This window comes from Sciurus carolinensis, chromosome 2, assembly GCF_902686445.1.
Source record: "Sciurus carolinensis chromosome 2, mSciCar1.2, whole genome shotgun sequence".
NCBI lineage: Eukaryota > Metazoa > Chordata > Mammalia > Rodentia > Sciuridae > Sciurus > Sciurus carolinensis.
In genome coordinates, this window is record NC_062214.1 from 96,753,677 (window position 1) to 96,780,536 (window position 26,860).

The window sequence follows — 26,860 nt, forward strand, 5'->3', positions numbered from 1 at the left end:
TGACATTGTTCCCACAGGGGCTAACCTGACTTCCCCAGTTAGGGTTGGCTACCTGGAGTTTGTTTATCAGTGGGAATTGTGGGTGTGTATGTATATATACACACAGTATGGTCATGGGCTAGCTGAGTGCTATGTGAATGCTGAGCAGAAAAGAAAATAGTATGTCTAAAAGTATCCTCTATATATCTATATATGTTTCCAAAATGTAAAAAAAATACTATAGATAAACTTCATCCTACCTGCCTCAGGTATCACCTCTTTTCCTCCCATGCAGAATTCCCCCAAGGGGAAAGAAAGATGTGCAGTAAGATTGAAGCTGAACACGAGGTGATGCAGAATTGAGCAGCAAGTCAGGATACATGGCACATAGTAGGTGCATATCAAATACAAGATGATTCCTATTTTAACCCCCCAAAAAATCTCCAAGTCCCAACTCAAATTCAGCACAATTAAACAGGCAATCTTTTAAAAATTAGTACCCCTCCATTACTTTCCTTCCCAACACTGTTTGGTTTCACCAGTCTCTCGTCCTTACTCTACCCTACACCTAACCATCTGGGCTCACATCCAAGTCCTTTCATGCTTACCTTATGAATTCACCTACAACAATGTGCAAGTTCTCCATGGGTTATACCATTACATTACATTTTTCTTATTCTTATTTTTCCGTTCTAAATTTTGCCACCTATTTATGTTATCTTGTCATATTTTATGTGTTTTCAATAAAATATCTTTTAAATTTTTCTTTTAAAAAACAGGTTGGAAATTAGGATTACAGGTTAAGCATCCTTTATCCAAAAAACTTGGAAGCAGAAGCATGTTGAAATTGGAAATTTTTTGGATTTTGGAATATTTGCATATACATAATGAGAAATTTGGGGGATCCAAGTCAAAACATGAAATTTATTTACATTGTGCATATGACTGATGCATGTAGCCCAGAAGTAATTTTATACAATAATTTTAATAACTTTGTGCATGAAACAAAGCTTATGTGTTTGTGTACTGTGCTATGACTATGATGGACACATGAGGGTTGGTGTGGAATTTTCCATTCATGGTTGCATTTGAGCACTCAAAGAGTTTCAGATTTTGGAACATTTCAGATTTTTTTTATATATAAAACCTGGCCTTCTGTTTTAAGTACTGCTAGCCACTGAGGAAAGTTCCTACCTGCTGCTATAAACAAATATAGAGACTAAAGAAACAGCAAGTTGTTTACCATGTTCTATGCTAAATGAACTCTGAAAACACAAAACTTCAATTTACTTGATTATTTCCTTGTGCACTCCCTGCTGCTCGCGACTTTAAGGTCTGGATTTTCTCAAAGACCAAGTTGACTTTCCTTTTGGTAGCATCCTCGTTGTCGGTGCTTCTGCAGAAGACAGAGCAGAGAAAACAATGAGGGACACATGCACTGGGCTCAGAATACTTCATATGCCAAGACACACACCCAATGAGCCCTTTAAGGTAAACCCCAAAGGAATGAATTAAGGCTACAACAAAATCAGCCTGAGAAGAGCAGGATCGATGGTGTGTTTTTCCTCAAATCAATTGTTAAATGTTACCACTCAATTTGGGACAGAGGTTCCCATTTCCAAACATGTCAGAGAAACATCTGCATCTTCTAAAAAAGCTTGGAGAAAATACCCAGTGACAATGTAGTCATTTGTTGTTTGATTCAAACGACTTGAATTCATTCCAAAAGGAATTCTTTTCTTTCTTTATGTGTGTGTGATGTCTCCCATACACACACTGCTCTTTTAAATTTCATGCTAAGAATAATCTGCAGTGATCTTGTTTAGCCCATGTTTAAAAAACTATCAGCCCATGCCAAGACTGTCCACACAGCAGCCCTTTGTCTTGACTTCACAGGTAATAGTCAGATCAAGTTTTATTAACTTCTACCACACCCCTGGCAGCTAAAAGATTTAAAATAAAATTCCTTAAGTAGGTACCTCCCACTAAAGCCTGCCTCACCAGTCTCTCAATATACCAAGGGCCAAAAGAAAAAAGAATGTAAGGAATTTTAAAAGTCAAAGGTTCTTCTACCTTAATCTTAATATGGTAAACCCTTCGCAAGGAAATAATAACTAGTTCTCAGCTACAAGGATCTCTTTGGTTACTTTTTCCCCAAAAAACATACTTCCCATGTTATATTTTGAAGCTATTTTGTCAGCTCCAGCATATGGACAAACAACTGTAAAGCACACATACGAAATTATCAAGGATTCAGATACCAATGAAACTGGCCAGAGGTTGACTTTCAGTTGCCTCAGGCTACAAAACTCTTTCTTTCCTCCTTTCTTTTTATCATCTAAGGAGAGAACTGAAATAGAAACTTCAAATTCCTTGCTGAGAATTCCAGTGCAGCTAGTATCTGAGTAAGGACTGAAAACCAGATTATTCCAACTAATCTGCAAATACAGTAGAGAAAGCACTGCTTTTAAATGACTCACTCGCTTCAAAAGTAATGGAAGAAGGGGCTCCTGGCCAATGTTAACTCTGGGGAGAAAGGAAATGGTTTTTATTTGTAACTTCGAATAAGGGACAATTGAGGTCTACGGTGTGTGTGGAAGAAGCCAAAGTGGTGGCAGACTCAGCTCAAAACTCAACACTGGACCTTCTCCTATCCTTGAATAAAGGATAAAATATATTTTAAAAATTCATTCTTGGGGTTGGGGTTGTAGCTCAGTGGTAGCGCACTTGCCTAGCACGTGTGAGGCACTGGGTTCCATCCTCAGCACCACTTAAAAATACATAAAGGTATTGTGTCCATCTACAACTAAGAAAAACAAATTAAAAAAAAAAAAAAAAATACATTCTTCCCGGCACTCCCCTACCCAGGTCCCTACCCGCTTCCACACAAGGCTTAAATGCTGGTATGAAACTCCTGCTATTGAGAATGAACCCCCAAATGACAAGCACAGAACAAGAAGGGAGGATAAGATACAAAGCCTCAGGAAAGGAAATCAAGAGCCCAGCCAGAAACAATAATACTTTGCTCTTTAAGAGAAATCACTAACCCTTCTTTGAGGTAATTGTAAAGAATCTGCTTGGCCGTCTCCTCGTTGCTTTGTTGAGTGAGCTCTTGCTGGCCCTTTAGGAGGTCCGGTGTGGCCTAAAACACAAAGTCTATTATTAGACCATGAGGATGACATTTCCAGGAAGATGGCAACATCCTGAAGCAGTAACTTCCAAACACATTCCTACTTCTCAAAAACAAATCCTCAGGTAAGCTTCCTCATTATAGCCAGTTCCAAGGCTGATGAACTCTGTAACTGTGGGCAAGTTACTTAACTTCTCCTCCCCCCAGTTTTCTCACCCGTAAATTAGGGTAAATAATACCTACCTTCATAAGGCTGGTGCAATCCTATAATATATCCAAATAGTGCTTAGCACTTACCAACCTTGTTATCATTTTCATCAATATCATTATATTTTATTGTTACTACCAAAATGCTAAATGTACCACTTAGATTCCATCACTTTGCAATTAACCTAAATTAGGATTAACCTTATTTCTCAGACTAGAAATTAACCTAGTAGCTCAACTTCATGAATAAAAATATATCTACACAAACCTAAATACTGACTCTGTGGAAACTAATTTTGCATATTTCCAGATTTTATACAAAGAAATTGATCCTCTCTATAGTGTTTGACAAGTTACTTTGCAGAAAGACCACAATGGGAATCTAGTAGTGCTCAAAATATCCTAGAAAAAAATATGCAATTGTCAGTAGGACATAATCAGATGTGTAATTACTGATTCAAGATTGTACACACACACACACACACACACACACACACCTAGAGCCTCCTGTAGCATGAATTTGTCATTTAGAAGAGAAACACAGGATCCACACCAGTATTACCTGAGTGTTTGAGTTGGAAGAAAACGTCTTCACAGAAATTTTCTTGGCACCAGAATCAGGTGAGGTTGGCACCACCCGGTTCTGTAACATCAAGGTAGCAGTGGCTGTTTTTATTTCTTCTTCCTTTTTACTCTGTGCTGGAAGGGAGGACACAGGAATCACCATGCTTTCCTGACTTCCTTTGTTTTCAGCCACTTTCCCATCTTTGTTCTGCTGAGACCTGGGGAGGGAGCTCTGAGTGCCTCGTGTGGCTCCCTGCAGTTTGGCAAAGGTACGGCCCACACTTTGCTTCCCTCGGTGTTCTTGAGACAGTGGCCTCTGCGGGCACACCTGGGAGGGCCGGAGGAGGTGTTCACTGGACTTGCCCAAGTTCCTACTAAATTCAGTTAGATACTCCGAGTTCCCCTGAAGACCAAAAGGAAAGGCACTATCCACGCTGCGGGATCTTTTCCTGTCATCTGGGTTGATTCTGTTTCGTTTTCCAGATCTTCCTCTTCTCTGAAGCCCAGGTTTTTGATCAAACTTTTCAATTAACTGATCCACACCAGGAATGGATCCCGTATCAATATCCCTCCCAGTTCCTGGCAAGAAGGGGATGTACCTTCTATTTTCATGACGATTGACGTTGTCTGCATGGATGGCACATTCCTGATCATCAAGTAAAAATCTGTACAAAGAGGTGGCTGAAGTGGGAGTTGTGGATGACGAGGAGGACCTCCGTGACCGACCTCCATCCAGGACTGGTCCCGCTGAATCTTGTCGCCGGAAAGGAAGAACATCTGGCCTGGTCTTCTTGGTTTCAGGGTGGGCGTGTGGGCTGTGGGCAGCTAGGCACCCCCCCTTCGGGGCAAGAGCCTCGTCTCCCACCCTCTCCTTGGTGCAGCTCTGAACATTCACACACACTGAGGTCTGCTTTTTGGGGTCTTCAATGACCACGGAGCTGCACAGACGAATGGCTGTCACACTAGATTCCAAGGGAGGGTTGATAGGCTGGGAATGGCCAGGTTTGGGAAAGCAAGTCCAACCCTTCTTATTGTTGGTGTCTTCTTCTGTTAAATTTTTTAGCCAATTACTTTCAGGGGGTTGGTGATTTTGTAAGTTCAACTCATTCTTTTCAGGGTCATAGGGCTGTAAAAGCTCTGGATGCCTTTGAAAGTTCAGCACGTGGGAAGGCTTCATGGGCCCATCTTTGTGTTCTAGAACTCCGTTCTTGCCCTCATGGAAAGAGGGCTGTTTCAGGTTTCTTATTGGGCTGGTTTGGGCATATGGGTTTTCTGGGAGCTGCAACTCTTCTGTGCTGTTTTCCTTTAGCACACTCCCATTGCTGGAATGGGGGGTCAGGTGATTTATCAGTGGAGGTGGAAACGATGGCCCATTTTCAGGAAAGGATGTGTCTGCAAGACACCTCTCTGTGTTGTTCAGAACTATGTAGGGATGGCCGTCGATTCCCTGGACCCTAATACTGACCCCATAGGAACCTGCCTTGGAGTGCTGGGAATTCCTCGACTTTTTGGTCTCATCACTTGCGAGTCTTAGGTGGACGCCATATTCCTGCTGCACATGTTGGTATTCACCGAAATACAGCTCCATGCTTCACTGTCCCAGCTACTAGGGCAAGACGGGGTAAAAAGAGGACATTAGTAAGAATTACATTTGTTTAAATGAAGATTGGAATAACCATGAGGGAGAAACTTCAAAGTTCAAAGAAAACAAGCCACTTTAAAGAGCAAAGACACTTCATGACCAAAGCCTGAGTGGCTGCCCTCCCCTGACCCTGACCTGTTCAAACAGGCCTTTCTGGATGCCCTTGAGCCCACGTGATCTGAGGCTTGTCTGGCAGAGGGTAGTCACTGGTGTAATGACCTAATAACTTTGGCATAACTTCACTATTCTGTTTCTGGCTTAGAGACCGTTCTGGTTGCTTTTTTCCCCTCAGTTGGTTTCCTCACACTTTATGCTATTTATTTTTAACCAATAAGGTGTTCCAGCATTTGCTAACAAGGTATTTTTCCATGAAAATGCTTAAGTGCTAAGGAGTTCTGACGCTCACTGGTTTTCTTTTTTTCTTACCTTGTTAATTTTCCTCTCACTTTCAAACATTTTTATGCACAATTCCACTTTAAAATCTTCAACACTATTTGAATGCACCGTGTAAAACATTTTTACCCAAAACAGTTGTTTGTAAAACTAACAGTAAATGATTTGAAAGTTTTCTCACTCTTGTCTTTTTCTTCCAAAAACAATTCGAGAAGCATATCGATCTGAAAAATGTCGTTTTTTAAAAGATGACAATTCAGAGCTTTTAATTCTGTGATGGGTCCTGATGCCAAAAATCATTGCCTTCACCTTCTGGAGTGTGGACACCCTTGCCAGATGCCTGCCAACAGTTCAGCAAGCAGGTCGCCCACCCTGCCCATGCTCTGAGGTATTCCCAGCAGAAACTCACTTCTGCTGCTCTGAAAAACCATAGTGGCAAAGAAAACCAGGATAATGGCTGTCTCATTTGTCACTGTTAGGAGTCTTCTGAGTTTTCTTTCTAATCTGGAGTCAATCTGATAGATGATTTTCTTCATCTAGTCTATCCACATTTCCAAGTTTATTACACAGAGCTTTGTAAAATATAAATCATTTCACTTCCTCCATATTTCCTATTATCTAATTTTACTTGTGCTTTCTTCTACTTGATTACACTGGTAGGTATGTATATACATATATTTTTAATTGTTCCTCTAAAGAATCACTTCTTATATTTATCAAACATTTCTCTAGTTTTCTAATTTATTGAGTTCTAGTTTGATTTTTATTGTAGTAGCTCCACCCCCCCTTAATTAAGTACCCCAGTGGATGCCTAAAACTGTGAAAAGTATTGAACCCTATTATATAGATATTGTTCTTATATATACATATCTGTGGTACAGCTTAATTTATAAATGAAGCACATTAAGAAATCAACAGTAACATAGAACAACTATACTACAATAAGTTACGTGTATATGGTCTCTCAAACTATCTTCCACCTTTTCACTTAAAGCAAGCACTGCATAGATTCTCTTTGCCATATCCAAAGCACCAGCACCACTATTTTTATACATTGGGGTCATTATCAAGTAAAATGAGGGTCATATGAACAAAAGCACTTGACTATTAAAATAGTCAATCTGATAACCTAGATGGCTTCTAAGAGAGTAATGGGTGGGTAGCATATACAGCATGGACATGCTGCACAAAGGGATGATTCAACCTTACTCAGGAGGATGTGAAAATTCATCATGCCACTCAAAAACAGCATGTAATTTAAAACTTGAGAGTTATTTCTGGAATTTTAATATTTTCAGAACAAAGTTGACTGCAAGTAACTGAAACCACAGATAAGGAAGGACTACAGTATTTCCTTCTGTTTTTTCACATTTTATTTTGTTGTTCTGTTTCTAACTTCTTGACTTGAATACTTCATTTTTGTTCTTTAATCACAATGTTTAATTGTCACTTAGGAATTATTGTGACTACTGTGAACAATAAGACCCCAATAGCAGCCTAAGACTTGAGAATTGTTCCCCCAGAAAGTCCATGGCTGATATGGACTCCAAGATTTTATGGGGAACATATCTTACCTTTTTACTCTTCTATCTCTGTTATCTACTAGAAAACTTGGGACTACAAGGTGGCTGATCACATATGCCAAAGATTTCAAAGCAGGATTGTGACATCAAACTTCTTTTTACGTTTTTCTGGAAGCCTGCCTACCAATAATCTCTTAAATCTCGGTGAGAACTTAATCATATGGCCACCCTCAGCTATGATGTAACATGGGAAACAGGGTTTTGTAGTTGGTCATTGACACTCTCAACATAGTAAAAAGAGAGAGAAATGGACATAGCGAAGACAGACAATAGTTTCCACCATAGTAATGTTTCTATGACAATGCTCTAGATAGTTTCCATCTGAGGTTTTGATTACTTCCTTGACCCAAGAATTGCTTTCAGGAAAGTTTTCTTCATATCCAATATTTCATTGTGTTGTTTTGGCTTACAGGGTCTTTATTTCTTGATAGTATTAATTTCTACTTGTATTGTAGTCAGAAAGTGAAGTCTCTATTTGTTTCCTCTTAAAGTTGAGATTTCTTTTGTGGGCAAATATGTAGTAGATAATATTTGTTGATGCTTCACAGGTGCCAGGTGTAGCCTGTACTTTAAGGTATTCTATTGGAAAATATACCCATTAGGGTAACCTTAACAATTATTTAGTTCAGCAATAACACACCCTTATTTTGTCGGATTCATTATGGAACTTTCTGGATACACTCAATCTCCAATTACTAGCATGTTACTATCGGGTTTTGCTTGGTGATTATGTTTTTTTAATGTAATATTATATATCATCTATCATCTTGCCAATGAAAACAACTCAGTCACATTTATCTGTGATATTTATCACTGTCTCAATAATTCCAATTATTTCATTATGTCTCCTTTCATTTTCAGTTATACCAATATTTTAAAATTTTTAATCAAAGTCAAATAATAGATAATGAAAACCTATACTTTCTAGTTTCCATTCCCCAATCCCAAACACATTTCCCAGAAGAAAGCAACTGGAAATTTCACTGTTTCTTCTAGTACTTACCCTTCTTGTTGCTAAATAATATTCCTAGCTGAAACTTCTCCACTTATCAGTTTTACATATGGTAGATGACATCTTAAAATTTCTCATTCTGCTAGCCTCCCAGCTCCATCTGTTTTGTTTCACTTTTCTCTTAAGAGAATACTTTTTTCAAATTAAAGCAATTTTCAATGAGACTTAATTGTTCTCTAATTGTTTCCTCTTTCACTAATGCTGTTCTTTCTGCATGAAATAGCTTTTCTCTGAAAATAACTTTTCTCAAGAAACATGTTATCTCTGCTTTCTTCAACATCATTTTCTGGGAAGATTTTCTTTTCTGGTTTGTTTTAGATCTCTATCTTTCATATTCTGGTAGGTTTGGGCTGCCTGATCCTGAATGAGGTTCCAAAACAGATTGGAGCTGTGTGTGTGTGTGTGTGCGTGTGTGTGTGTGCGCGCGCGCGCGCACGCACGCAGTGTGGGTGTGCATACAGAGGACCTATTAGCTTGTGAGCTTCAATTAGTGTGTGTGTGGTGGGGGCTTTCCATGCATGAATCCTCAGGTTTCAGTATCCCGGGACATGGTTTTCTGGAACAGTCCAACTTTCTCTGAAAAGAATCCTCCAATACATTGCAGGGGCTGTCCATGCCTAGCTGCTGGCACTATTCCAGTTCTATTTGTCCATCCCGCTAATGCTGGGGCAGGGGAGAGGGGTAGGGGAGAGGGGAAGGGATAAACAGTTGCCCCATATCCAGGATGTAGAGAAGATTCTGGAGGTCTAATAGTTCTCAAAGTTCTTAACTAATTCCCCAGACTCCATCCCCATCTCCCCAGTCTTCTCCAGGAGCTAATGCCTTCCATGCCTGAGCCTCCCAGCAGCTCTGCAGGCAAATCGCCTCACTGCTACAGCTCAGGCACATCAGGTTGAAGCATCTCTCACTCGGCCAAGTCAACTATCACACATCCATCTGCTGCTGGGCCCTCCTCCCTGGCCACCTTTTCCTTCTGTATTCTTTCACTATCACTTTAGTAGGATTTTGAAAAGGAGAACAACTTTTAAACCTACCTAACTCCACGAGGCTAACTAATATGGTAAAACTCAGGTTGAGGGTATAGCTCAGTGGCAGAGCATGTGCCAAGTATGCTTAAGGCCCTGGGTTCAATACCCAACACAAAGAAAGAAAGAAGGAAGGGAAGGAAGGGAAGAAAGGGACAGAGAAATATGCACACAGTAAAATACCTCAACTTCAAGGATAAGCACAAACTGATGAAGCAATGTACAACAACTGAGACCAAAATGACCACTGTCTCTTGACCCCTTTTGGGGGCGAGGGCAGCATTGGCATGTTTCATTCTGGATGTTTATAAGTCTATAAATTTTCATATTTATAAAAGTTTATAACAACTTGCAGGGGTACGGGACCTCACACGCTAAGCAAGCGCTCTACCACTGAGCTCCATGCTTAACTATAAAACCTTTTTGCTTTTTTTTGGTGGTGTTGGGGATTGAACCCAGGGTTTCTACCAACTGAGCTATATCCCCAGCCCCTAAAACTTTTTTTGAAAAAGTTTCTACACAAATTTATCTACAGAATGCTTTTCTCAGGTGGTATTTACTAAAGTATTATTTTCCTCTCCAATAATCTCTTCTTGTGCTGACGCCAACTTTTCAATGAAAATAATTCCTCTAATATTTATTAATAAAAGTCTTGTCTAGGGTTTTATAGTCCTTTTCAATAGCTGCTGCTACTAATACAGTCAACACTAATTACATTTCAATCTTTGAATAAGGCCACCTTGGTTTATTACAGTCTTAGCTCCCTGTTGGTAAATTAATCCACATATTTGAATTTCATGAAACGTCCAGAATTTACAATTCCTTGACAACAAACCTCAATCTAATATTTTCAGAGAACGACATTTCTCAGCTGGGCACCAGTGTCTTAAGCAAATGTGGATTTCCTTCCCAATCACAGTGTAAACACTGAATTAATTAATGAATTTAAAGACAGCTGTTCTCCACTTCCAGGCATTGGGCCACACTGACGATCCTAACGCACACCACAGACACACTCGCTCTGCCGGGGACCGAGACCAACCGAGGGCTTATATAATTTGGCAGTAAAAGCTGATCAATTGCCAGGATGCAACATTGTGGCACTTGGCAAATAAAAGTGGTGTTTTGGAGTGGAAATAATGCTTCATGAAAAGACTGCTAAATGATGATAATTGCTTTAGTTAGTGAGATCAATGAGTGTGTTTGTAGGAACAAAGAGCTTAGCTCTTGGAAGAACTGTGAACATATGCCAGATGGAAACACTTCCTCTCCCTGGGCCACCACATGTGATCAGTGAGCATGGAGATTAGTCACGTAATGCTGGTGCATACATCCCTGCCTCTCCACTCTGGGTCCCAGCGGCACCTCCAAGGCCTGGATGCACATTCACCTGCCATGCCAGAGGGTCACAGGCTACGGAGGAAATGCAGCCAGGCAACCTGAAACCATACACCATGGCTTGCCCTTCCCTCCTAAGGACAGCAGTGCCCAAGCACCCAGCACAGTACCTGGCACTGGAGGGGGACGGGTCTTGGTATGATTGCTTTGAGTGAATCATTCCATTTTTATCATGTAAGTCATTTAGGACAAGGACTACAGCTGAGGTGGAAAACTAGTGAGCCTCAGTAAACTCTTGAGTTTAATTCCAGGAAATAAGTGAGCCTCAAACCAAAAAGCAATTTCCCCTGAGTGGGATCTGTGACTGTCTCATTCAGAGGGACACCGCTGCCAGTCTGATGATGATCCCAAGTTAAAACCTCTAAATGGCAGATCAAAAATCCCCACCTAAAGGACAGGTTTGTGGGACTGATGGGAAGCCATGATTTTGTGTGGGAATATCCGTATCAGAATCTCAACTAAAAGTAAAAAGCAAGACCGAATCAGGGTGTGGAAAACCTAAGCTGAACAAAATGCAGAGCAGTTTTGATGTATTCCCAAACGCCACAGGAAGAACTAGCTCCATCTCTTTCGAGTGCAAATGTGGGGAATTGACCAAACTTTCACTATTTGCAAAGACATGGCTTTGCACAGTCAAGTCACAAGGAAACTTAACAAGGAACTCACAAGGAAACTTAAGGCTTGAAAATGATAGCATATATATTTGGAAAAATATCAAAATTTTTAATCTTGAGTGCTACAGCTCCCCACTAAATCCACCTTGTACCAAAGGATGGTGTGAGACAGAAGAAAAACCCAAGAGGGTCCTTTTGTTGTTGTTGTTTGGTGATGCTGGGGATTGAACTCAGGCCCTTGTGCTTGCAAGGCAAGGACTCTACCAACTGAGCTATATCCACAGTCCCCAAGAGAGTCCTTTTACTAGGATTAAAGACCCTTGGAGACCTTCAAGCAGGAGTCTTAAGATCAGGGTCATTGGGACTAACCCAGCTGACACAGGCACCAAGCTGGCTCTCCTCTGAGGATCACCCACCTCCCTCTGGAAGACTGTCTCCTCCTTTCTAGATGGGTCTCCAGCCATCCCACTTCTCTTACCCAGAAGGATATAGATCACCACTCTATGGTGTTCATTTTCCTAAATTTAAAATCCACTGGTTAATATCTTATGTTTCTCACAGTCTCTGAAAAAATATATATATAAAATTCATATCAAAAAATAAAAATCTTAAAATATGTTTGCTTCTTGACCCTTCAAATAATTTCTACAAGTTCTCCCAGCAATGCAGAGCTGAGATACGAAGTGTACAGTTCTGAGGACAGCAACAGTTCTGCCCAGATCCAGGGCAAGAGGCACTTCTAACACTGGACTCGAGTCAAATCCTGGGCTGGATACATGTTCATCCACTTCCAAGTGTCTTCCTATCTCTAAGGTCAGGTTAGCAATGGTGACTTCAAATGGTAAGGGAGAAAATTAAATCATAAAGTACATGCTAAATGAAATAATAGGAATCTGAAAACAAAAAACAATCCAATGTGGCATTCATAACCACAAGAAAGCTAACTTTGTTCATAAAATGTTTTTAAATGCTTGTGAGACAGAAGCAAAAAGGCTACCCCCATCCTGAAATAATTTATTAACTAATTAAGAAGCTAGAGGGCTGAGAATCTAAAGTACAATGCTGTGTCCACAGCAGAGATTTAATAAATATTTGTTGGGGCTTGGAGTGTAGCTCAATGGTAGAGCATTTACCCAGCACTAGAGGGCCTGGGTTCAATCCCCAGGACTGCAAAAAAAAAAAAAAAAAAAAAAAAAAGTAAACATTTGTTGAGTGAATAAATGAATGTTCCTAACCAGGTGCAGTGACGCACATCTGTAATCCCAGCTTCTCTGGAGACTGAAGCCAAATAACTACAAATTCAAGGCCAGTCTGTGCAACTAAGTGAGACTCTACCTCAAGATAATAAATACAAAGAGCTGGGATGGTACCTCAGTGGTAGAGTGGCCTGGGTTTAATCCTTAATGAAAGGAAGGAAGGAAGGAAGGAAGGAAGGAAGGGAGACAGGGAGGGAGGGAAAAGGTCCTAACCAGAGAAAACAGATCTGTGCCATTTGTGCTATAGTTTCCTGTATGAATCCTAAACCCAAAGCATGGCATAACAATAAGCTCAAAGACATAACAGCATTTTCTCCCAAAGCCCAAATCTGGTTTCAGACTCCTCAACAGTGCACCTCTGCAGTCACTACCAATTGATCAGCATAGACACAAAATAGAACGTTTGCCATTTCTGATATATTTACGTAAACCTACACTGAAGCTAAAATGTTCGAGAAATAAATTACTTCCTAAAACCAGATGGTGTCTTCTCAGATTTCTCAGTCTTGTCCCAAGTTATACTATGGTCAAGGCTGAAATGCCACTCAGACTCTACACACCTATGCTCATGTTCATGTTATTGCCATCAACACCCCGTCCAGGACCACCAAGGGGAAGGGAGCACTTTTCCAGCAAGAGAAGCTTCTAACCTCACACTGTGCTGTCAGACCCTGTTTTTATCCTTTTTCTTTCAACACATTTTGCCTCCAGTGAAATCTGTCTTTCACCTGTGAAAACCAGCTTTTCCCACCCCCACTCCCCCAGGCTCAGCTTCTCCAGCGGCTTCCTATTCTCTGGGGCATCCAGCTCAGAATGGGCCACCAGCAGTGCCTTCTCTAGTAAGTAGGTTTTGTCCCAACAACCACGTTTTAAGATATTTCAACCAATTGAGTCTGACATGCTCACCGTCCCTCGCAGTGCCAGGCATACTGTGACACGAGGTGCTGTCTCCATCACCTAGTCTGATTGGATGGAACCTCAAAATACCTAAGGGATGGTGTTTTACTCTGCCTTAGAGTTATGTAATCTCTGGTCAGCAATGTCCTCTAAGGCCTCACACCTGGGTTAGTCAGCACAGCCCTAGGATTCAGACCCTGACCTTCTGTCTCCCCTTCCTGAAGTCTCTCCAGGTTTCTGCCTCCCACTGTATCTGGTACAATTATGCTGACATGGTCACTAGAGAGCTGTGGACCAAAACACGTCCCTGCACCCCACTTCCCTGCTGTACCAACAGGCAAACTCCTGTCTGGTCAGTCTCTATGAAGTGTCACTTCTCAGTCACATCTTGCTCCTTGCCATATTTCCAGCACCCAGAACAGTGTCCCACATAGAGTAGGCACTGAATAAATTAAGGGGTGAATGAATTAGTCATATTCAAGGCACACAGCTCTCTAAATTCCTTTTTAACATTTGAACAATGTAAAAAATAAAAACTCAAGGTTTTCCATAATGAATATCCATTCTTCAGATACCTCCAGCCACAATACTTTTAACTGTTTAAAATATAAGAACCAGATCCACAGCTCCATTGTTGCTTTTCTCCCACTTCCAGCCTCCATATCCTAGGTGTGCTGTGTTCCAAAAGTAGAACATAGGCCCTGGGGTTACTGAGCATCTGTTAAGGAAGGTAAAGAGCACTGCGGAATTTCAACACCACCAGCTATAATGTGCCCAGTTCCCAGAACATCCTCAAAGATTTCTGTCAAGTAAATTCCAAAGCTAAATATTCTCCCCTGATACACTGCTTTCTGTAGAGCATTTCTCAGTTACTTAAACAAGAGAACCAACCAGGGAGTCCTGTCTATCTGCATCCTCATCAGGAAAAAGGGTGAGATAATTTGCATCATGAGCAAACTTGGCCAAATGACTATCAAATCCAGAACCACCTGGGATGTGCCCATGTAGTGAAACCTTCCCACAGTCTTCAATTCACAAACCAAGTTTCTGAAATGCAGGAGTCAGTATTTGCATAGACCCCAGAGACATTATGCTATAAATGACATACACCTGAATTTATCCTCAGAAATCTACTAAATAGTGCAGAATGTGACTGTTAAAAAAAAAAAAAATACTGTGTAGTCGCCCAATATATTAAAAACTAAAATTAACATAAGGTTTCTGAAATAGACATAGAAGATTCCTAGGTGTGTCAGTGCAGGTTCTGTTGTTTGACATGGTATTATTCCCAAAATCAGTGACACCAGAAACCTTGTCTCCCAGTAAGATCTTCTTCCCTGGAGTTCTCCTGACTGGATGGTAAGAGCAGGGGACTATCCAAAATCAAACCGCAAAGCCACCCCAATGCTGCACCTTGTTCTCCATTACTCGGGTTATTAGGGAGCCAGCCATTCACTGGGCTGTTCCAAGCATCTCTGAGGTCCCTCAGTGCCCTTCCTCCTTCCTACAGCACCACTCATCCCAGCCCAGTCTCACCTTCTGCTCTTCCTCTGCCCTACGCTCCCTGGCATCTCAGTTCTACATCACTGGGGTGAACAGGGCAGGAACACACACGTGTATTCAGATGAAATGTGTGGAGGAGGAGGACCATGCACATCCCCTTTCACAGCAAGAATGTGTCTCCTCCTAGCCCCCCATTCCCAAGCACCTGATTCCATCTCTGTTCTCTAGGAGCCAGGGAAAGACAGAAGGGCCTGTGCACAAATCACAACTGGGAGTCTTGACCTGCTAACCTTCCTAATCTAGGCTCTGGAATTGGTAGGTAAAGGCCATCCATTCTACTACCTTTATTTCATATCTAAATATCTTTATTTTATATAGATGTCTCAATGAAGAAAATTTCACAAGTCATAATGTTCTTCAGTAATCAAAAATTAAATCAATGATCCAAAATTGAAAACTTCAATTATGCAAATTAAAGAAATATGTAGTTAATCTTTTAGGGTTTGTTAGTATATTCTTTTGTATTCATATGAATGTGAATAAATTTTACTCTTGAAAGCATGCTAATTTTTTTTTTTTTTTGGCCTGCAGGGAGGGTGCTATTGATCAAACCCAGGTCCTTTTGCATACTAGACACATGAGCTACCACTAAGCTACACCACCAGTCCAAAAGCATGCTAAAATTTAATAGCCTACTCATTCTATATTATACTTATTTTGTTAAAAATAGCTCTTCACAAGCACTGTTAGAACTTAAGAACTTGTCCCAAGTATCCCTGTTCTCAACCACACGTTCAATATTGCTTAATTCCTATTTTAGACTTTCAAAGCTTATAAAATACAGAGATGCCTTTAAAGAAAACTTAAACATGGGGGCTGGGATTGTGGCTCAGTCTCAGAGGTAGAGCACTTGCCTCGCACATGTGAGGCACCAGGTTCAATCCTCAGCACCACATAAAAGTAAATAAATAAAATAAAGGTATTGTGTCCACCTATAACTAAAAAGTATATATATAAAGAAAGGACAAAACTTTAAAAAAGAAAACTTAAACATGTACAAATACAAAACTACTATAGTTTCTGCTTCAATATAATCAAAGCAAAACTGTATATTAAATACAAGTACGATTACAAAACTAACATAATTCAAATTCGCATTACCTTAATATGCAGAGCAATGATAATTTTGCTGAAACCATACCACCATATGTGGCATGAACAGGAATTGTCTAGGATAAGTCCTTATGATGTCATCGCACACACATTACCTCATATAGGGGGATGCCATAATTTTCCAAAGTCTTTTCAGTCCAGTGACTACAAAACTTTCATGTGTTCACTCTGCCATAATCCCACTGTTTCTTCCCTTGGTATGAAGGCATCATTTTTGTGCCCAAGTTCACCTTGGTTCTTTCCAGTAGTTCATGATGATTAGAATATTATAAACTGACACCCAAACAACAAGGGCATTGGACTCAAGGGGTAGTGTCCAGTGGTCATCAACTCAGTCAGGATATGCTGAAACTGATGTTTTATTTAATCACTAACAACTTTTTACTAAGAGGCTATGACTGTGCTGGGCACTCTTCCACAGCACTTACATGGAGAGACAAAGTCCTTGCCCTATAGGACTTACACTCCAGTAGGGAAAGTGAAGAAGGAACTTAGAGTGGTACATGATATGAAGAAAATGAAGTAGGGGAAGAGATGGAGGCAGTGGTGGTAATGGTCATTGTAGACAAAGACGTTGAGAAGACCTGTCCAAGAAGGGAGCAATTGGTTTGCAAGAGGTAATGAGCCCTTTATAAGCTGAGCGAGCACCAGGAAAACAACCAGGAGCCCCTGAGGGAGGAATATGCTAGGCACCTCAGGTTATCAGCAAGAAAACTGAGTTGGCCAGAGCACTGTGAGAGATGGAGAGGGACAGGTGTTGGCAGAGAAGTGGGCAGGAGTCAAATCAGAGGGTGCTGCAGGCCTCAGTAAGACACTGGGCTTTATCTCATTTGAGGTGAGAAGCCACCAGTAAGAGCCAAGGTGTTATTTAAGCCAAGCACTGGATGGGCTCCGCTGGGAAGTGGAAGTTGAAGGCAGAGCTCCAGGGCTTTGCTGCTCAGGGTGTTCCACTGACCAGCAGGGGAGCTTGTTAGAAATGTTAGAAACTCATGGGCCCAGTCCCAGACTCGCTGAATCATTATCTGCATTTAACATGATCCAAATGAATCTGCTCTAGCATCTCAACACTGAGAAGGCAAGAAGAGAAGCAGCAGGCTAGGGGGACTGACAGGAGCAGCCAGTGGGCTGGAGGAAGTGGTGTTTGGGGAAGGAAGGTATCCAATAAGCCAGAAGCTACAAATAAGTAGACATAGATGAGGGTGGGGTTGCTGCATTAGAATGGAGACCGAAGGTGACCTGACAAGAACTTTGACATTGGAGTGGAAGGCATGGAGGTCCAACCAGAGTGGGTTAACCAAAGAATGGAGTGGAGGCAGGTCTGTCTGAGGAATTAAAACAAATATAAGAGGCTATCACAGAAAACATTCCCAACACCAGGATGAAATCTCTGCTATGTCTGTTTCCTCTCCCAGGAATGTGCTTGCAGCCTGCAGGACACAAATAAAAAGGTATAACCTGGTATTCATACTCAAAGAATGCTGAGCAGGAATGTTACTTAATTTTATGGAATGCGACTTTTTTCTTCCCTCTGGAAGTTGCCTGTTGTCCCGAGTTGCTGCCAAACCTCTCAGAGTATGGCAATTTCTGGTGAGAAGGTAGGGTCTGTGTTTAATAAAGACAAACTGTAGAAGCATCAGAAAATGCCTATACCATGAGAGTAGCCAAACAAACACACATACTCCCCAAGAGAATCCAGACCAAAAAAAAAAAAAAAAAAAAAAAAAGTCACTCTTTGTCCCTTGTCCCTCTCCTCTATAGAACCCTTTAAGTTATTAATGTCTACCCTACCCCCACTCCATCTTACTCCAGGCAGAGGAACCTATACAGAACCCCATTCTACAGGTAGAACAGTTACCAGAGACCTTCCAACATACCCTTGACTTCCCTTAGATGAGCCACCTTCAAGCTCTCAGTTCAAAGTTCTTAGACCCAAACCTCTGTTCTGGGATCCATTACCATACCCATCATCACTTCTCTTGTGCCAGCAACACAACCACAGCAATTCCAGTCTCTCTTCCTCCATCTAAAGCCAACACCGACACTGGCCCCTCAACATCACCTTACTGGGCCTCTTATAGGTAACATGGGAGCAATTCTTTAATCCGCAGTAATAATAATGTAATTAACTCTTAAATACGCTTACTGTGTACCAAGTACACATGTAAGTGCTTTTACAGTGAACATTAACCTACCTTGAACTGTAACATCCAAAACAATCCTCTGCACATTAACCCTACGTTGAACATTAACATGCACACTTCAGTTTGGGTGGTTAACTGATGACCACATAGAAAGCAGCAAAATGACAGAAAGTATTTAAATGTCTTAGTTTTCTCCTAGGGACTAATTTTGTATTAAAAAACAAGCTTTCTGTATAGATCTCTGACAGGAGCCTTCAGAGTCATAGCAGTGGAACTCATGGTATGAAGCCATAGATAAAAGTACCCCACCTCCGATGTCCAGAAGGCAATAGGAAGCAGACATTCCTATCAAAACAGGTGTCAAACTGTGAAATGAAACAGGCAAAAAAAAGTAAAAAAAATATATATATCATTACAAAGAAAGGAGAAAAAACTAAAGAGGAAAAGGAAGAAACAAAAAAGGCAGACAAAGAAAGGAAGTCCCTGCCTAGCTGTTAAGGGTTTCTGTTGTTGTTTTAAGTCACCCATCCCTACAGTGAAAGGCCAGTTTCCTAGAGCTGCAGGCTTCATTTGTTACCCAACCAGTGAGAGCAGCTTCTGGAACTTCTTTAAGTGTGAGGTGTGAGCAGAGAGCTATAGCGAGGAGACAGGACAATCCCTGACCAGTAAAGGGAGAAGCATTAGAAACCCACAAGCAGCACCCTGGAGTAAAACAGCCTCAGGGAAGCCTATAACTGAGAACATTGAATAATCACTCACATCCACATTCATGATCTCCAGCAGGAACCTATAGTGCCCAGTCCATACAAAGCCACAAAGAGCCAGCACTCATCCAGGTCCAAGGCCATCTCCCAATGGGCCTCTCCTCTGCCCCTCAGCAGGCTTCCTGCTGTAAAACCAAGCCTCCTGCTCAAAGTAGGCTCAGTACACTGGGGGACAGGGGTTGTTTTCCTTCAGGTAGATGAGTCTAGTCTTTCCACTGAGAATTACCCTGAAATTAATGCTTGTTTTAGCAAGAAGAATCCCAACAGAGAGCCTCAGACTACTCCAACCAAGAGATTAATCTGGAGCCCTCACATCTTAATGTATTGCCAAGAATGTACTAGAACCTGTCTCCTATCCCAGTGCGTTATAGGAAACGGGTCTCTCTGTTTAAAGGTAGAAAGTGGGATCTGGGGGCTGAGCTCAGTGGCAGAACGCTTGCCTAGCATGCACAGGCCCTGATCCATCCCAGCACCATAAGTGCTCACAAGCACTCAACAGGTAGAAAGGGAACTGGGTGAACCTATGCTACATGGAATGGTGTCTTCACTCAAGCTGCCTTAACAAAGTATCACAGAGTGGGCGACTTAAACAGAAATTCATTTTTCACAATTAGAAGCTGTCAGTCCAAGAACAAGGTGCTGGCTAATTCTGTTCCTGATAAGGATTCACTTTCTGGCCTGCAGAGGTCACCTTCTTGCTATCTCCTTACATGGTCTTCCTTAGTGCCTGGGCACAGAGGGCAGGGAGAGGTCCCTCTACCCCTCATGATCTAATCTAGCCCAATTACCTCCCAACATCTCATTTCTAAAAACCATCACTTTGGGAGCGAGGACTGCAGTCCCCAATATGAAGTTTGGAAGGACACAAAATATTCAGGCTATAGCAAATAGATGGGAACAAAAGCAAACAAAGAAGAAAAAAATTACAGGAAGTCTGCCATTCACAGGCATGGACTCACAAAACATTTGGTAGCAAGAAAAAAATGAATTTTCACAAGCTCTTTCTGACTAATTTCTTTAAAGGCTGAATCTTCAACTTCAATTTCTCTCTTTAAAGAGCCATCAGATCAAATATAACACAAATTCATGGAACAACCTCTTAGAAGCAGTGAGAAAGAGGTTGACCTAAGTAACACAGGAAATGAGTGGAATCTGTACAAACAAAGGCAAAAGAAGTGAACATGTTTTACTATAGTTGATAAAGTAATTTCCATAGAGGGATGTGTTAACAATTCTGAAACTACCACTCATGTATACTAAAACTGAACAGTTAAATAAACAGATACCAGGCAGTAGAAACCTTGTTTCTCGCTGTTAGAGTGGGAGACAATAGAGGTGCAAGGTGAGAAGGCTGAAATGATCCGTGTGGTCACAGATTCGAGTTGGAGACATTGGTGTGAATTCAGGTTTTATCTGATATGAAGATGGTTATATATAGAAATATTTTTAAACATGTATATACATGGGTGACCACATACACATGTATTCCCTTGCTGTTTCAACTGAGTCTCTACAAACAGCAAAGCCCCAGAGCAATGAGCAACCTAGGACCCAGACTGTGGCTTCTAATGCCAACAAATTCTTCACAGAAGGAACCAGGACTCCTTGAAGAAATGATTGAGCCTAAGACCAGGGTAAGAAATAGATAAGATGAATCTAGAGTATCCTGCAGTGTCAGAAATTCAAGAAGTATTTAAAAAACAACACACAAAATGACAGGGTTATGTCAAAGGGACAGAGCAGCCATCTAAAAGAGCTCCCAATAGCCAAAGCCAGAACAAAATAAAGTAGCACTGGTATATAACCCAAAGTAGAAAATATCCACAAGTTCATATTTAAATGACTGAATAAATACATGAATTGGGAAGATATCTCCCATGTAGAAGAATCCTGAGGAATTTACTTAGCTACTCTGCCCTCCCTAAGGGAGGGGGAACGTGCTCCTCAGTCTCAGGCTGCTCATGGTGTCTCCTTCCAGAAACTACAGTATGGAAAAATACAGCTCGAGATGGCTAACCCCGACCAGTCCTACCTCAACCTGGCCCATACTTCATCAAGATCGACATGATAGTGATTAGTCATGTTGATAATATGTGCTGTGATGAGAAATGACAATCTAACACCTTGTCACTTTACCTCCCTGAAGTTCCTTGCCCTAGTAAAATCATGGGGGAATAATAAGACAAATTGAATTGAGAAATGTCCTATAAAATGCCTAATCTTCAAATGTTAAGGTCATCAAAAATGAGGAACATCTCAGAAACTCTCACAGACAAAAGGAAATGTAACAACTAAATGTCATGTGGGATCCTGGAACAGAAAAGGACATTAAAAACCAAGAAATATGAATAAAGTAGAAATTCTAATTAATAATTTTTGTTCATAAATTGTAACAGTCTAAATGTTTGATGTTAATAATAGTGGAAACAGAGTGTGATGTAGAGGGGACATTTCTGTACTTCTTCACAATTTTCTTAAAAGTAGAAAACTAACTTTAAAAAAAATTTAAAGGATCATTATTTTAAAAGGCCACCAGAAAGACAAAACCACAGTTGTGGTCAAGGTGGTCACTGAGGCTGGCACTTATAATTCCTGACTCATCCTACATCTCAGGCCTGTTGGGCAGTGAGAGCAAAGTTACTCAAGTTCTTCAGTAGATCGCCTGGCCCACATCATGGATGGGTCTTAAAACACTGCTCCTAGATTACAGTTCACCAGGAGGAACAGGGAGCCCAGTGCAAGATTCACCCTGCACAGGGCGGAGTGTGAATATGATCTAAAAAGTGATAATTTAAGAGCTGTGGGCAGTTTTCCATAAGCCAAAGGGTAGAACTGGAGACCAAAAACCTGCAGCTTCTATCTTGTACACAGAAGGAGCAAGTGAAGAACTGGGCAAATAGAAGATAGACCTTCCCCAGGGAACACAACCTCTGAACACAGTTTAAATGGTGACAGTCAACATGCCCCATATGCCAATAATGCTTCTACAAGACAGCACCCCGCCCCTTCCTTCCCCATCTCACTCAGAGAATATGCTTCTCCAATGAAGAAATGATAACTGGATGAAAAACAGAAGAGCTGATTAGTCACAGAGCAGGATAGGAGACACTAAATAGGAGTGGGGAATAAGAAGAAAGGGAGTTAGAACAAGAAAGGAGGAGCAACAACTGAGGGATGTGAGGGAGACAATTATGTGGAAGTGATTAATAAAAACTGCTTGGTCACAGGAAGCCACAGGACAGCAAAGGTGAACTGGGGTGTTATTTTGACTGAATACAAGAGATGACCGAGTTAAAACATTCCTTAATAAGCACCGCCTGGGAAATGGCTTCCCTGACCTGAATGCAGGATTTCTCCAGCAAGGTCCCTTCCCAGCTTACTCCCCCTTATACAGACTTCTTCCTTAGTCACCTAGGAGTCTGTTGGTACCCCAGGACAAGTTGGACTGTCAGCTGCTCTATCCCAGGCTACCACGACAAACACCTGACTGAGGGCTCAGGCCACCTCCATCCCTGTTGAAATGTGAACCCAGTGCTGCCAAAGCCCCAAGCCACTTAGCTGAATGCAATGTCCATCTCCTAACATGGACCCAACCCAGGGGCACATCAAATTCCCAGGCCACACCTTCCAGCACTACTCTTAGCAGCAGCTAAATGTTCACATTTCTACGACTTTTTAAAAATTTTGCTTAATTTCAGTCTCCCCCATCAGACAAGAAGACTCATGAAAACAAGAACTATATCAGGTTTTGCTCAGCATTTTGTCCCCAACACTCCACAGCATGTCTGCACAATGTTATTACTTATTAATTGAATATACAAATGAAACACTCCCTCCTCCCAGCTGATAACCCCAGAAGTTGGAAAAAAAAAAAAAGATATTTCAATTTAGAGTCACTAAGCACAAAATTTGACCCTGGAATCAGTTTGTCCATAGAAATGGCATTATTAATATGGCTAGGCATCTGGTACTAGTTAACAAACTAGTATTTATTAATAATTAGCAATACCTAATTAATAGTTCAGCAATAAATAATACTGACCATTCATCAAGTACCAAGTACTGTGCTAAGCACTTCATGTCATTCAGCGACTATGCCAGGTAGTTACTTACCACCATTTTGCAGGTGAGGCAACCAAGACAGAGGGGTTACATCACCTGCCCAAGGTTACCTGGATAACTGCAGCAGAAGTGGAGCCCATGCCTGTCTGACTCCAGAGCCCATTCTCTTCATGACTCCAAAGCTCAGCTATAAAACAGGGCAAGAGACGTTGGGTGGGGACCTGGATCCTAACCACCACTGATGGCACCGAATCCTAGGGGGATGCATTCTAGCTCCAATCAACCGGTGGCAAAATAAGCTTTCGGAACTCATCTGGATTGAGGGTTAGGGTCTACCTACAGAGATTTATAAAGAAAAAAGGGGCTGAGGATGTAGCTACCAGAAATCCAACCATCCAGCATGGACTGAGCATGAATGTGCACCGTGCAGTAGAGACAAGTTCCCAGAACACCCCGGCACTGGGTGCCTTCTGAGAGCTGCTTGCTGATCCGGAAGCCTTCCTGGAGTATTTCAAATTCAAAATGGAAGGAAACTGCAGGTTCCATAGTGAGAAGTCACCTTTAAGAGCAAGGGTGAAGGGGTCACAGGAAGATACTGGCTCAATTAAGAGGAAGAGCAGGATGTTCCCCATAACTCCAAGAGGTGTACAGCTGTGGTCCCAAGAGCACTGGGGACAGAAATATCTTTTTCTTTTTATGAGCAGGGAGACCTTGAGCAACTCTAACCCATAAAAAGGGATGGTGTTTTCCAACCTAACATGTGAAGAGCATGGAAGTCATGACTCCAAGAAAAAGCTGAACAAGCTGCCAAGTTGCTGGCTACTGCATGGGCCACCACAGGATTAAATGAGATCATGAACAAGGAAGCAATTTTTCAGCTATAGTATGTTAAGGAAATAGAAGTTATCAAACCTGTATTTCTGTGGCCTTTTTAAATCCAGCCTTGGTATTTGAAGACTATAAAAATGGCAACAGCTCGGTCTCAGAGAACAGGTGAACTCACAACACAGCAGGGAACCCAAGCATGGGAGAGAGGCACTTACTGTCTGTCACTAAGCCCACTTTGGGCTCACTGGGATTAAAATGGGAGGGACTAGCCTCCGTTCCTTTTTCTAGTAGGGCTACTACTAAACACAGGGAAATTAAAAAATTAAATTGCATAGGCAGATTTCAGAAAGGCATCATCTGGTTCCTCTTGGAATCTTTGGTTCGGTGGACAGTTACCAAGAACCGACCCCTGGAGGCTGGTGATGGGCACTGAAGGGAGTCGATGCTGATGGAGAAAGAGGGAAGACGGGAACAAGCAATTCTCTCTCCGAATGGGGCTGGAAGATAGATAGTTGGAGCCTCATTAGTGCAAGAGGGAGGGAGAAAGCAGGAAGACGGTAAGGGAAGGAGGCATTTGCAACTTGGTAATGGAAAATGACAGACAACCAACAGGCAAGGGACTGCATTCCTTACAGGGAGGCTTTAGGGGAAATCCCCGCCCTTGCCTTTCTCAAGTTTTAGAGGTCACCTGCACTCTTAGCTCTTGTCCACTTCCTCCAGCTTCCAAGGGCAGCAGGGCAACATCCTCTGACCTGGCTTCCTCAACGCACCTCCTTGTCTGACACCGATGCTCCTGCTGCCTCTTCCCCCTTATAAAGACCCTTACGATTATACTGGGCCCACCTGGATGACCCAGGACACTCTCCCCAGCTCATGGTTGTTGATTTAATCACACCCCCTTTGCTGTGTAAGGTGATGCATTCACAGGTTCCAGGATTAGAATGTGGATACCTTGAGGAGGGGGTCGGTGTCATTGTTCTGACACGTGGACGGAGTCAGTCTCAGAAAGGGAAAAAAATTAATGTTCCAAGAGAAGTGGGGATGATATGAGGAGATTGCTCGGTACTCGGCATTCCCAGTTTTGACTTCCCCAGGCTGCTGCCTCCTGTCAGTGGATTTCACAAGACACCACTCAACTGCCCCAGGACATTCTTCCCTGTGGCTTTGCCCCAAACCACACAACCAGAAAGTGGTGGAACTGGGATTTACTCCCATGTCTCTCTCACCCCAAAAGTTGAGCCCCACTGGAACCCAGAAACACAGGTAACACATTATGGGAGTGTTTAGGAGCCAAACAGATGAGCAGACTGGAACGATGGGTCAAATCTAACAGCACGAAGTGCAGTAAGGAGAACTCAAGGCCTTGAGCCTGAGCCCTAGAAACCTACTATTTGATTTCAGGCATGGACACAACCTTGTTTTTTCAGGGGTTTGTTTTTAACAAGACCTAGGGGATCCCAATTGACAAGTTCACTGTACACTGACTGGCAAAGACCACTGTGATCTCTGGAAAGGACCAGATTCAGCAGGATAGGAAAGTTAACTACACTGCAGATTCCCTTATGATCAAGCACAACTCACCCATCTGTTCCAGAGATGTCTTTTCACTCAAGCACACAGGCTCAGAGGAACACACAGGGAGTCCTGAGGAGAAGGACCTCCAGCCCACATCCCATGAGCCAAGTGAACCCTTCTGATCATGCTGCAGATCTCCCCACCCCCACTGAGGGAGGGAGCCCCTCTGCCCACAGCTGGTCAGCAAGAGCCTGTTTAAGAAAAGGTGGCCATGATGGTTTCAGGAAAGAGAAACAACAAAAAGGCACAGAGTGTAGAAGGGAAGGAGGTAAGAACCAAATAAACACACAACAAATATGAATACCAGAAGGGCTGTCATGTGCAAGGGAGATTAAAGGAGCTCTGTATGGACAATGAGTAGATGTGCCAGGGACATACATTCCAAATCAATCTGAGGGAAGGAAAAACTTTCTAATAGGAATGCCCAAAGATAAAACAGGCTGTTTCAGGTAACAATGATTCCCCATCGGTGGCAAAATGCTAAACAGGGTGCAGGTGTTCTCAAAACCCCTCAGGTACAGGCAGCTCCTTTCCATATTTGAGGGTTGGTGGTTCCATCCCATGTTTACTGGGTAACAGTCATCCCTTTACATATACAGAGAACATCAAGACAATCACACGAAGAAGTGCAGAGGCGAGTACAGCAGGAAGAGAATACAGAACAACCCAAGAACAGGGTTTACTGCAGATCTTATCCTGAGTTTCTTACCTGTGCACAAACTGACTTGACAATAAAAGTCCCTTGAGTGAGGGAAGCTCTCCTGCCTGCAGCTGGTGGAGGGTGACCTGGGCCCATTGTGTAAGGACCTCCAGCCTGAACTAGAAATGAACGAGAATCTCAAGAATTACTTTAGGCACACATCACCTCATGCCAGAATAAAGTCTCAAAACCATCAATAGCTGGTTGCCCTCTTGGCAGAAGAGGGAAGTCACCACAAGCCTGTCCCAGAGGAAACCTGGGAGTGTCACATAAAAGCCTGCACACACCACTGGGGCTTTGAATGCTAATGATGCAGTTGATGATTTGAGGATACAGAAAATATGCACCTTGATGGAAGTGTCCAAGAAGCATGTGATACACTTGATTTGGAATAACTGACCTTTTGGTACTAGG

The 26,860-nt window shown here is 42.0% G+C and overlaps 1 protein-coding gene across 3 annotated transcripts in view; it reads right to left on the reverse strand.

The window, feature by feature from the left end:
* Window positions 1–26,860, reverse strand: part of Cgnl1 (cingulin like 1) — a 157,189-nt gene that overhangs the window by 99,780 nt on the left and 30,549 nt on the right. For 2 of the 3 annotated variants that reach the window (XM_047541748.1, XM_047541751.1), the window contains exons 2-4: window positions 3,879–5,483; window positions 3,027–3,121; window positions 1,270–1,375 (exon numbers count right to left, since the gene is read on the reverse strand). In XM_047541748.1, coding sequence (XP_047397704.1) covers window positions 1,270–1,375; window positions 3,027–3,121; window positions 3,879–5,468 — 1,791 coding nt within the window. In that variant the 5' untranslated portion in view covers window positions 5,469–5,483. Of the gene's footprint in view, window positions 1–1,269; window positions 1,376–3,026; window positions 3,122–3,878; window positions 5,487–26,860 lie in introns of all 3 variants that reach the window. The other variant, XM_047541750.1, reaches the window with a different exon arrangement.